At 34.2% G+C, this 12,924-nt stretch overlaps 2 protein-coding genes across 3 annotated transcripts; one reads left to right on the top strand and one right to left on the bottom strand.

Moving 5' to 3' along the window:
- Positions 1-5,156: 5,156 nt before the first annotated feature.
- LOC130958140 (probable ADP-ribosylation factor GTPase-activating protein AGD11) lies at positions 5,157-9,610 on the top strand. 2 transcript variants are annotated; one of them, XM_057885071.1, is made up of 10 exons: positions 5,157-5,372; positions 5,479-5,626; positions 6,275-6,364; positions 7,083-7,170; positions 7,641-7,716; positions 8,144-8,307; positions 8,389-8,626; positions 8,732-8,848; positions 8,927-9,022; positions 9,105-9,610. In XM_057885071.1, exons 2-10 carry the CDS (start codon positions 5,599-5,601, stop codon positions 9,384-9,386), a joined length of 1,179 nt encoding a protein of 392 aa, XP_057741054.1. In that variant the 5' UTR covers positions 5,157-5,372; positions 5,479-5,598; the 3' UTR covers positions 9,387-9,610. The 2 variants fall into 2 exon arrangements, with proteins under 2 accessions (XP_057741054.1, XP_057741052.1); XM_057885069.1 differs by having other exon boundaries at positions 5,479-5,641.
- Positions 9,611-10,953: 1,343 nt separating this feature from the next.
- LOC130955678 (uncharacterized protein At5g39865) lies at positions 10,954-12,802 on the bottom strand. The gene is made up of 2 exons (XM_057882601.1): positions 12,447-12,802; positions 10,954-12,330 (listed from the first exon to the last, which is right to left on the bottom strand). Exon 2 carries the CDS (start codon positions 12,262-12,264, stop codon positions 11,485-11,487), a length of 780 nt encoding a protein of 259 aa, XP_057738584.1. The 5' UTR covers positions 12,265-12,330; positions 12,447-12,802; the 3' UTR covers positions 10,954-11,484.
- Positions 12,803-12,924: the final 122 nt, after the last annotated feature.

The following is a 12,924-nucleotide window of genomic DNA, read 5'->3' as shown; positions in this document are numbered from 1 at the left end:
AGGTTGAGAGTTAGTGAGATTAGTATATTTATAATGGTATGTGATTATACGTCTCTTAAAGATTATATTATCAATTATCTGAGACATCCTAATTATGTAAGTTTGTTATTTTTTATTAATTTATTACTATTTACTTAGTTAACATTAGTTTAATAGTTTGTTATGATTTATTTGGATAATATTATTCTAAGTGTACTGTTAGTAAGGGTAAAGTATATTTTTTGTCCCTGAAGTTTGACAAAAAAAATTTTATTTGTATCAAATATACCCGTAACGGCTAATTTTTCAAAAAATTTAAGATAAATTCAACAACAATTTCATAAGAACAACCCTCAACATAAGTAAATCAAGCATAATTTTTATGCATTATTGTTAGATTGGTCTTAATTTTTTTAAAAATTTAGCCGGTAGGGATATATTTAATGCAAATTGAAAACTTTTAAGACAAAATTGAAACAAAATAAAAATTAGGGATATTTTTAAAACTTTTATCAAATTTCAGGATAAAAATATATTTTACCCTAAATATTAATGTACATAAATAATATAATTAATAATAATTTTTTTTCGAAATTAATTTTATACAATTTATACATAAAAAATATACTTCAGCCACTCGAATTTTCGATATTCCTTTTTATTTCTTATCAAACGAATATATATATATATATATATATATATATATATATATGATATTTTATACTTTTAATAATTATTAAAATTAATGAATATTATTCTTTTTATTCTTTATTATAATATGATACTTTTTTGTTAATTTTAAATTAATAAATAGGACACGTATTTTTTGTAAATTTTCTGGAATAATATTCTGGTTATTGTGATATTATGTAAATTTTAATGATTAAATTAAAAAATAATAAAAATATTTATGAATAAAAATTCGAATTTCATGTGATTATTTATTTTATTTTTTATTTTCACATCAGTATTAGGATTATAAACATATATTTTTTGTTTAATTATTATTTATTTTTATTTTCTGTTAAAAAAAATTATTAATTTATTCTTTTTGCTATTTATTAAATTAATTTTTTCTGTGGTTGAATTTTACCAGGCTAATAGGAATCTTCTACCCCGTAAGCTTGACCATCCAGAGACGTGGCATCCGGCGGTTGACGATGCCTTACAAACCACCAGATTTCACCCGCTCTCGAGAGTTGGAGTGATCAAAGGGCATTATGCGATGCTAGCTGCTCTTGTGGAAAGGTGACGGCCGGAGACACATACATTTGTCATGCCAGTGGGTGAGGTTACAGTGATACTGGAAGACGTGTTACACTTATTCCGCCTACCGATCGACAGAGAGGTTGTGACTAGTTGGACCGATAGCAGTCACAACTTCTTGGTCACCCAGAGCCTCGCGATATTCGACTGCGAACCCCAAGTGAGCAGTTCCTCCAAGAGCTACATAAATCTTTCATGGGTTCGTCATATTAGAGACACACAGCCTTTGGACATGTGGGAGTCTGTTATGCACTATGTTAGGTATCACATCTTCTGTCTGCTGGGTACCACCCTCTTCGTGGATAAGTCGATGGCATATACCAACGCGAAGTATCTATCACTGCTCCAGAATTTTGATCAGATCGGCAATTACAATTGGGGGTCAGCTTGTCTCACGCACCTTTACAGATCATTATGTCGTGCATCACGATATGATTATAAGGAGATGGATAAGCCACTTGATTTGTTATTTTCTTGGACGTGGGAGCGTATACCGTGGCTGGCGCCCATTTTTCGACACCAGCTTGCGCCAGCTGAGATACCGATGGCATGCAGGTAACTATCATTATTTTATTGAAATTTCACTTGTATGTTATTTATGGTTTACTGGCAAGATGTAATTCAAACTATGTGAATAATGTTTTATGTTGCATATGGAGTCATCATCCACGGACCCGAAAATGTATGTCTATGACTCAGGCGAACATTAGGCAGGCAATCAACTTTATGGAAGATGTGAGTATGAGTTATGAAGTTTTTTTTGTTATAATTAACTGTATTATTAATAATCTAATGCTCCTTGAATTATTTTGCAGTTTGTCTAGAGGCCGTATGTCGGCATCATTATTCCTGCGGAACTACACGCACACCTTGATGTCTGTGACACGGTAGGGCCATTGGTGTCATTTGAGTGTGTCGAATGGCTTTCTGCGGATTGAGTGGTTCACCAGCATGGATATGCACGGTCCCCCTATGGAAATACAAGCCAACGTGTCGAGTACAAAACATCCACTATGCTCTCGGAAGTTTTCAATCACCTCTGCTACGATTTACTGCTGCCCGGATTGACTCATGACGATCGGAGATTATCCCCATGCCATCTTTTCTTACAACATGTGTTTGTAAATTACTGAGAAAAAAGTGCCACGCATCAGTAGTCTCACCCTCTACAATGGCAAAAGCAATCGCTACAATGTTTTGATTCTCATCTTGTGTAACTGCAACCAAAAGGCAACCTTTATATTTTCCATATAGGTGGGTCCCATCAACCTGAACCAGCGGCTTGAAATATTTGAAAGTTCTTATGCATGGATTGAAACTCCAAAATACCTGATGAAGTATTCGAACACCATCCATCTCTTGACTCTCGTTATACAAGGGCCGTGTTTCTATTTGGACTTATGAACCATGCATCTTTTGAACCATTTCCAAGAACCACAACGGCAAAGCTTGGTAAGATTCTTCCCATCCACCGAAATCCTTGGATATCGACTTCTGCTTTACTAGCCAAGCCTTCCGGTAACTAATAGTGCAGTTGAATCTTGCCTGGACTTTCGTAATTATAGATTTCTGGTAACTAACTTGGAGTGATCCTGTGAGATCGTTCCCATGAAATACGTGTGCCTCCCATTGTATCTCCGAATCTCCCAATAGGCTTTTTTCTGTATCAAGTTGGCTCGGATCAACCAGTTGTACCCACGTTCGTAAGTCTTGCACTTTGCATAGAATGTCTGTGGCTCGGATTCATAAACCTCATAATCGACTCCTTTGGAGATAGTATAATTCCGAATTGCCGCAATGACTGGTTTTTTTGAAGCATATTCTATTCCGATTCTAAACTCCCCATCCTCAGAATCAGCAACATCTATAAGAAAACAAATTTGTCACTCATCGATGCGCTAAAACAAAATCAAGTAAACATATTACCACTCACGTACCTATGTTTGCATATGTGGAAAACTCCAGTGCATGCATGGCGTCAAAATCCAAGCTACGCATAAAAGGTGAAATGTCCATCGGTTGTCTAACTGCGGCTGGAGCCACTACAGTTTCCGCCACTGCCTCACCTCCCCCATCACTGTCCTCGTTCTCATCCTCATCACCACCTTTGTACGTAGCTTCGACCTCTTCATCACTATCATCGTTCATTCCCAAGTACGCTTCAACTCTGTCATCTTGTACATTTGGGTCATGTTGAACCTCATTGGTAGTAATATATTCAAACTCAAAGTATAACTCAATCCTCGGGTGTTGCACCTGAGTTTGCTGGTGAATATGAAACATCCGCTGAATACGTGTTTCGTCGACGATTGACATAACCTCAAGCTGTATAAGACCGCCAAATATGACAGTCGAACTCTTGTAGATTATGTTGGTCACCCTCTTTTCAATATCAGCCCCTATGCTTTGACAGACCCTGTACTGTAGTTCCACGAAGGTTATAGTGCACAGAACCACAAACGAAAATATATTCACACACACAAAACTCACACCCTCATATGTATTTCGTACGACTTCACCGTTGTGGTAAACCACTATATTTGCAATGTCCTTCCATCGTACCGACCCAGAAGGAAAACACTTCTCTCACAATGAAGCAAAATGGTTACGAGCTTTAGTTTTTATAGATAGAAGAGTTATCTCGCAGGCTACATGTTGCAACGCCATCCAACCAGTGTCTGCCACGTGTACAATACATTACCTACGTGTTGAACGGATGTCCGCCATGTGACAACACGTTACCTGGGTGTTGCATGTGATTCCGCCACGTGTTCAACATGTTCTTTGCGTGCTGACTCAGCACGTTACCCACATGTTGTACCTGCATTGCCTGCAACGTCCACTCACTTGTAAATATACCAAAAAATTCCATTTTCAGGTAAAATACACATCTAAAATCTATATTAAAATTATTTAACCTTATATTTGACTTAAAGTGTGTATAATTTAATTATGTCTTAATATTTTATTTAATTTAAAATAAATATAAAATTAAAACAAATAAAATGATTGAATTACTTTTATTAATTAAAAAATTAAAAACAAAAATCATTCCCTCATCCCTCTTTTACCTCTTCTGTTGTCGTCTTCTTTTAGCGTTCTTTGAGCACGCTTCTTCTCCTGCCGTGACACTTATTCTGACTTCTTGACCTCCGCCTCTTTAACGTCAAGTCATTCTCGTCTCACTTTTTGAAAGTACGAGACTAAAATTTTAGTACTAGAATCTCTTATTATTAAACATAATACTAAGTTTTTATCTTTTAATTTTAATGACAATCTCTACAAACAAACACTATCTTATAATTTTATAGAATTATTAATTGAACTTTTACAATTTAAAATTTTGTATTAAATTTTTATATTAGATAAAAATTTTAAATGAGATAGTCATAAACTACTTTTTGTTAAAATAGTCTTAGGATATTTAATTTTGTGTTTGATGTAAGATGAATGTTGGAAGAAAAATACTAGAGAGCTAATATTCAAAAAAATAAATATTGTGTATATCTAATATCTAACGAAAGATCATGATTTATTATTACAACAGGAAGAATTTAAAGATAAAACATTTAATAAAATAGTGTGTATCATTGGGTTTTATAACATATAATTTTATCAAATCATTATAAGTCTCCAAAATTTAGTATGAGAAAAAGGTTAAAGTAGTGTATCCATATAGAAAGATCCGAAGCATTAGTATGAGAAAAAACTCAAATTATTTACCCATATAGATACTAAAATTTAGTAGAAAAAATGAGAGTAATAAAACCAATGTAATCGTTTCTTAAAATTATTTTAATTTAATTTTTAACACACACACATAATATTATATATATATATTAATATATATGAAAGGAAAAAAAATCTAGAAATTTCTATATTCAACCCCTTTTGTTTTTTAGGCTGAGTCAAAATCATTCATGGAAAAAAAAAAGAAAAAAAAAGTAAAAGCTTTATTCATTTCCTACATTCCAAAATCTTATACGTTGACTTTCACAATAAACCCAATCATCTTCAGATCAAAACGAATTATTGCTTTTTTTTTTAATTTCTTCCCTTTCAAAGCGACTTTCAATTTAGGTTTCAAGCTTTCACCATGAAGGGTTGACCGCTTTTAAAATCTCCTTGTATGTTTTCTTTCAATTCAATTGTTCTTAAAAAAACTTGTTAATTTTTATGATTCCTTTCGTTGGCTTTTGAATTTTTGAAACCCTTTTGTTGATTTTGTTGCAGAGAATTAAGGAGGGTTGCTTTGATAAATAACCAATTTTAAGTGGAGGGAAAAAAATAATTTTTATTCTCAGATTGTAGAGTCATTTCTTGATTTTGGTTTTCAATTTTTGGAGGCTGGAGATGGCTGTACGGCAGGGAAATTCTGAAGGTAACGGTGTCTCAGGTGAAAGAAAAAGGTTTTTTTTTTTGTTTACAATTTTTATTAGTTAATTCATTCCCAAAGGAATATAATGAAGAATAGATGTTGATTATCAATTCATTCTTATATCTGATAGAACATTTAATTATTCAATTTTTCCATGTGCCCCCTTTTTGGTTAATGAATGAGAATTGATGATGCAATTCCATTGTTATAGGGAACTTGAAAATTATGTATGTAATTTAAAATATTAGGTAATTAGTGTTACTGCTACTATCCTGCATAAATGATTTAAACAATGGTCTTATTTGTAATTCTCTTAAGCATAGCTTTCAAGAAAAGGATAACTTGGGATATAAGAAGGTGAATAAGAATAGGGTGGACTTTTTCATGAATGAGTTCTATATGTGTTTTTCACATAAAAATGATCAAATTTTATCCATAAATTTCTTTTCACCTCAACACTAATTATAAGTTTGTAGCAAGACCCAAAATGTGATTAAAGGGTACAGAGAAGCTTTTAATATTTTTTTATAATGTGGTGATTTTCTAATGGTGGAACTTAAAGTTAAACTCAAGTGATGAACTCCTGCAATTTCACAAATTTGTGATGACACCATGGGAGGCTTACTACTGAATAAAATGTTGCTACTGTAGGGTCAACAGGAGCTTGCCTTTTTGATCTCTTCTGCTCTGAAACACCAAGTTTGAATTCCCAAAGTCAAAGAAGCCAATGGCTACCTCATGGTAATTATCATACCTTTTATATTCTTTACTTATTTTGGTATTGATAGCTCTATTTTGGTTTGTGAAGTATATAACTATATATGCTTTTGTGCTATGTATTTGTTGCGAGTACGCAGTTGACAATGGGACAGCATTAGATGTCTAAGATGGGCGTTTTTGCCAAGACCATACTTAATGATTTTGCCACTGATAATTTGATATATGAGAAATCTCAGAAAAACATGTTGATGCTTCCTGCTTTTAATTTTAAAGATGAAATGGAAAATTCTATTTGTTGAATATTTTCAACATTTTTGTAATTTCAAGAAAGTTCCTGTCAACACAGAACAATCCCAGGCAATAGCATTGTGGACTATGTAAACTTGTATTCCTTCATGGATGGAACAAAGAAAAGAGCATTGCCAACTTTACAAACTGTGTTAACTAAAAGTATGAGAGGATTTCAGAAGTTTGAGATTATAGTTCCTCATGTACCTTAGTTTTTTGCAATGATGCTTGATTTTTTTTTTTTTGTTTTGATAAACATTGGGGAAGAAACGCCTAAAGAAAACAAGGAGAACAACGGAATGATGCTTGATAATCTTTAGGCACAGTGTTGAAATGTCTTGCAATGTCTTTGGCTAATGTTATCAATCAGTGTTATTATCCCCTTCAAAAGAAGCTTAGTTCACATATCTCTTTACTTTATAACATACAATTTTCTCTTATTTCCTATTAGTAACTCCACAAGAAAGGCTCGACAATCTGATGCGTCAAGCGGGGAACAGGTTCTGTGCCGATTGCGGATCATCAGATCCAAAATGGGCGTAAGTATTATCTTGATTTTTGAGGAATTTGGGCTATACTTATTGTTCGTTGCTCATCACTTTCAAATAAAAATATAAAATTATCAGATATCTTGAATAAATGTTGCTGACTCGCTGTAGTATTCTTCCAAACAAATACAAATACATATAGTTAACTTATGTTTACATGTTCTTCCTTCTTGGGTGAAATAGCCCTTATATACTTTATGAACCTTTTGGATTCAGCTTAAAGTTTATATTTTGTGTACATATCTATGTTTTTAACAAAATCTTGGGTAATTGCTCTACTAATTTTTTACTACTAATTTCATTTGAATTTGATTTTATTTTTTCTGTATTAATAGAAGAATTGAGGAAGAGTTTTTTTAAGACATGACAAATGATATCAAGAATTTGTTGTCACGTTGGTGTTAAATTTATCAGAACATCATCTTCATTTGATTTTATTCACTGCATTGGTTGAATATCAGGTCTTCAAGTCTTGGAGTATTTATTTGCATCCAATGTTCTGGCATACATAGAAGCCTAGGAGTCCATATATCGAAGGTACGATTCTTGTGTGCTTATTTGCTTATTGAAGGAACGAAGCCTAGTGTGTTTGGAACCTGCTGTATTTGCATGTTCGAATCTCTCTTTCTTTTTTCCCAAGTTCAAAATTGCTTATAATTTTGAATTTATTTTAGAAAAGTAAAATGGTTATTTTCCTAAAACTATCTCTGCTACCAGCATGCCTTTAGACTACCCTCCTGTGAGAAATGAAAAACCTGTGATAAATAAGATCATGTTTTCTTGAAAAGGGAAAGTTAATGTGAGTGCTTAAAAGTTCTAGAATAGTTTTTCTAATCAAGATCAGTAATTCATCACTGATAGTTAAGCTGTACAGATATTTGGAAATAGTATAGTGTTTCTAAACATGATTTGAATTGTATTTTCGTAAATGGGAATTCTTGCACATGATTTGATTTTCATATAGGTTCTATCGCTGAAACTAGATGACTGGACAGACGAACAAGTTGATGAATTGGTGAAATTGGGTGGAAATACAGTAATCAATAAGAGGTATGAAGCTTGTGTCCCAAGTAACATTAAAAAACCAAAACCGCATTCTTCCATCGAAGAGCGTGCAGATTATATCAGGTAACTCAAACACATGCAATTCATATTCCTGTTGTCTAAAAGCACCTTTCTGATTAACAGAAGTTTACATTCATTATTCAGAAGAAAATACGAACTTCTACAGTTTTTGGATACGGAGAAAAATTTGCAATGCTCCTTTCCACCATCTCCACAAAGATATTTAACATGCTCCCCAAGCAACGCTGCTTCCTGTGGGTTTCAAATGGACAAAAGACATTTCGAAAAGCAAACAACTAAAGCTCGTATTGGGACTGCACTCCGACACAGCTGGGGAAGAAAGGAATCTGAGCATAAGATTTCAAAGAAGAGTACTTCATTGGTAACCTTTGAATTGATTTCTTTATAACCTGTGTTATAGCTTTACTGTAAGAAGCATCCTGAGAATCAAATCCTGAATCCTGTTTCTCCCTATTTACCGTTATAGGCAGGTATGGTTCAATTTGTTGGGTTGATCAAGGTTAATGTCGTTAAAGGAACTAACCTGGCTGTCCGGGATGTTGTGACTAGCGACCCTTATGTCATGCTTTCTCTTGGTCACCAAGTAAACTTCTTCATCTCAACTTCTTCCGGATAAAATAACATCGTCAAAGTGAAATATTTAACATATGTTGTTTTACAGTCGGTGAAGACTCGTGTCATAAAGAACAACTTGAATCCAGTTTGGAATGAAAGCTTAATGCTCTCGATTCCAGAGCACGTTCCTCCTCTTAAAGTGGTAAGCACAAATGAAACATGTTTGCTATTTTCTGTATTTGAAACTTGTATACCATTCCATTTTCCTCCATGCTTCTATGCAGGTTGTGTATGACAAGGATACTTTCTCGACCGATGATTTTATGGGCGAGGCTGAAATAGACATTCAACCTCTAGTAACTGCCGCAAAGGCATACGAGAAATCTTCGATCAACGAGTCAATGCAGCTCGGAAAATGGGTAGCAAGCGGCGAAAACACTCTTGTTAAAGATGGCATCATCACCCTAGAAGAAGGGAAGGTCAAACAAGAGATACAGTTGAGGTTACAGAAAGTTGAGCGAGGAGTTTTAGACATTGAGCTTGAATGTCTTCCTCTTACTCAATAGATGGCTTTTTTTTTTGTTTTTGTTTTTGTTTTTGTTTTTTGCAGTTTCATTGATAGGAATATCTCTGTGTATATCTCTCTGTAGAATGTCTTGTCTCAGCTTTACTTTGTACAATTTTCTGAGACTGACTTTTCCTTCTGTAGATGAACAAATATGAATTATCATCAGTAAGAGCTTTTTTGTGGAAGCTTGGATAAGTTTTAACTTTTTTACTTTTCGGTTAAGCTTATATCTCAGATTATTTGATTAAGTTGGTTATCTTTTCTTTTTTGTTTTTTTAGGCTCGTTTTTGTTTCTTTCTGATGAACAAAAAGTTCTACTACAAGTCTACAACTATCCTATGATAAGATATGTAGGGAGAAAAACTAAATAGATTAGAGTTTTGTTTTTTTTAAAAAAAAAAAAAAAAAAGAGAGAGAGAGACAGGAGGAGGAGAAAAATAAGAGACGGGTGATATATATTGTTAGATTGTAGTTTAAAATCAATGAAAACAGAGATATATTTAATATTTTTATAAACTTTTGGAAGTTGGTATTTTATACATGAACCTAATTTTGATGTTTGTTTAGTGTTTACATTTGCATTTAGTTATGTACTATCATGTTACAAAATAATTATTTGACATTTAAAATATAAATGTTCATCTGAAAGAATGTATACAATTGAATAGCTCCATAAAAATTTGACACTTTTAGATTATCAAAATTAAATTTTATTAAAAAATCATCTAACAAAAAGCACTCAATTACAAAGTTTATGTGTGTTTGACCTAAATTATATGTAACTTGTTTTACAAATACAATTAAATGAAGAATACATCAATGCGAGATATGTTTTGAGTCTTTAGTCTTTACTACTTATATTAAGTATCAACAATCTTTGTAAATTAATCCTTATTCTGGTTAATTGGAAAGTTACATACAATCAGTATCTCTTTTCTTGTATGACCATACCATTATTAGCCTTTATAATCTACCATGAATATGTTGACAATTTAGCCTCTTTTGATGATGATGATGAGTTTGCCTTTGCCACAATCTTAAGGCATCCTCTGATAGAAGCCCATGACATAATTGCCATTGAATTGAGTGGGACTTTGGAGCTCTCAACTAATCAACTTTACACCGACGGCAACGAAAAAATCGGAAAAGAATTAAAAGATACAAAGAAATTGTGGATTGATTACCTTGAAGAACATACTAGAATTTTATTTATTTTTATTTATTTATTAATGTTCGAGTTCCCAACATTGTTTTCTTCCCCATTCTTGTTTCTACCCAGAAAGAAAATGATATCAATTTCCAATCCTCTCAATTTTATCACCTAAAGTTTTTCTATTCAACAGGTAGAATTGAGACATGCATATAAATCATCCTCCCTACACCCTTTTATGACAACTTATTCGGATACAATCACCTTCAGCTAAAACCTGGTTTTATTCTGATCAGGCATATAGAAATGCAAATTGAACATTATAAAAGGGTTTTGCAAAAAATGTTGGGAACTCATAAAACCAGAACCCAATCCAACAACAAAAGTAATTTTTGGGAATTGTAGAATCACTAAATGATACCAAACAAGAGGGTATTTCATATTACAACACGCCTCAGTGCTATTTATACATGTTCTATTAATAAAAGACAACACGCCAGAGAGAGAATACAGACACAATCTGGGATCAGAGATAAGGGATTAAAATAACCCATTCTCATTATTAACTATGAAAGACCAATACTTGCAATTAAGTCCTGATGATAATTGCACTAAATATTTACATTGCCTCGAAGAGAAGCACTAAATACACATTACTCTTTTTTTTTTCCTGAAAGCAGACACACTCCTTGAACAAAACAAAATGCTGTTCAAGGTGCAAGAGACTCATCATTCTCCCATAATGACAACTCTCAAAAACTAACAATAATGAATTCAAAGAGTGCTTTGAATCCCTTGACAACCAACCAACCAAACTCATATCTCATCCCTCCCACTGGGACCACTATCAAGAGCATGCATGCAATCAATCCAACAAACAAAAATATAAACTACTCATTCTCAGACAACTTTGGTTACTTCGGGTTTTGGCCTGTGTTCCTTTTTTTCAGGAACAGCAATTAGGGCACCTAATGAGTCCATTCTCATTACACTCCAAGCATCTCTTGAGCAACCCCTCATCCTCATCAAACACCTTCCTGCTCCCACTGCAATGCCAACAAGGTGCGAATCTCAAATCGGCGCAACTCTCGCAGACAAAACCGGGCTTCGTCTTGGGGAACCCTTCAAGAATCTTCCCTAGCTCGCCGACCTCAAACAAGTGCCTGATCACATCAGCTCCTCCAATATACTTTCCTCTCACAAAAACCTGAGGGAGGGTCACATTCTTCTCCCCAAGAGCACACTGCAACTCCTTCCTATATTCCGCGTCCATCGAAACATCCCTTTCGTCGATCCATATCCTGAATCCCTTAAGGATCATCCGAACCGCGCTGCAATCCTCAAACGTTCTCCTTACCCCTCTCAGGCTCGTGAAATACACCACCACTCGGTCGTCCGCATCCGGTAACCTGAACGGAGTCCCCAAATCCGAGTCAACCTTCATCAATTTCGAATTCCCTTGTTTCGCCTTAGACGATTGGACTGATTCTTCAGTTGCTGATTTTGCAATTGACGAAGATTTCGATTGCGTTTCAAAGAGGCCGCATATCTTCTTAACCATCCTTCCGCGCATCGAACTCGAATTGGAACTGGATTTCGATTTCGCAGAATCATCCGATATATCGCTTAGGGAACCAGAACGATCAAGTGTGTAGGATATCTGCGGCGATTTTGAGTACGCCGTATGAACCGTGTTGGAACGGTTGAAATACGGAAACCTCGACATCTTCGAGAGAATAACAAGAACGCAGTCTAATCAAATTCCAAGCTCAGAATTGGAGAATTCAATAACCTAATCGCAAAGAACCGAACAATTTTCAGCCTCCTTTCCAAAATTCCCCCAAATTGAAACCAAAAAAAAAAAAAAAACCAGAAATGACATGATGTTTAGGGTTTCTTATCCCTTACCTCGCAAAAGGAGAAGTCGATGACAACAACGACGACAGCAATTCCCCGGCGCGGCGGAGGAAGTGAAAATTAGGGTTTTGCTTTCTCCTGTTCCTTTTTGTTGTTTCTCCTTCGCTTTGAAACTTTTTTGTTTGTGTATAGAGGCTAATTTAATGGTGAGGTTGTTGTGTTAGTTAGGTTATGGTTAAGCTGTTATATGATTTTTCTGTTTCTTTGTTTCTTTTTATCCCTTTGGTTTTGCAGATTTTGAAGCAGAAGAATAAAGATTGAAACGAGGAGTTGGATTTTCTGTTACTTTTTGTAGTTGGCATGTAAAGAGAGAGAGAAGCTTATCAACAACGGAAAGAATTTTCTACACACAAAGAAAGTAAGACACTAGAGAGGGAATATAATTTTGGGAAAATTGCAGTTTACTCCCTTGATATTGATTTATGCTATTTTACTCCCTCTAAGGCTAAAATACAAATTCTTTTTGTTG

Source organism: Arachis stenosperma, chromosome 10 (assembly GCF_014773155.1).
Source record: "Arachis stenosperma cultivar V10309 chromosome 10, arast.V10309.gnm1.PFL2, whole genome shotgun sequence".
Classification (NCBI taxonomy): domain Eukaryota; kingdom Viridiplantae; phylum Streptophyta; class Magnoliopsida; order Fabales; family Fabaceae; genus Arachis; species Arachis stenosperma.
Note: the sequence above shows the minus strand (reverse complement) of the source record. Positions and strands in the feature narration are given on the sequence as shown.

What these genes read in the sequence shown, in the direction of transcription:
- LOC130958140 (XM_057885069.1), top strand. Translation starts at nt 5,599, where the DNA reads ATGGCTGTACGGCAGGGAAATTCTGAAGGTAACGGTGTCTCAG. An exon ending in AAGCCAATGGCTACCTCATG is followed by an intron (nt 6,365 to 7,082) that starts GTAATTATCATA and finishes ATTTCCTATTAG; the next exon opens with TAACTCCACAAGAAAGGCTC. An exon ending in TAGGAGTCCATATATCGAAG is followed by an intron (nt 7,717 to 8,143) that starts GTACGATTCTTG and finishes ATTTTCATATAG; the next exon opens with GTTCTATCGCTGAAACTAGA.
- LOC130955678 (XM_057882601.1), bottom strand. Translation starts at nt 12,264, where the DNA reads ATGTCGAGGTTTCCGTATTTCAACCGTTCCAACACGGTTCATACGGCG.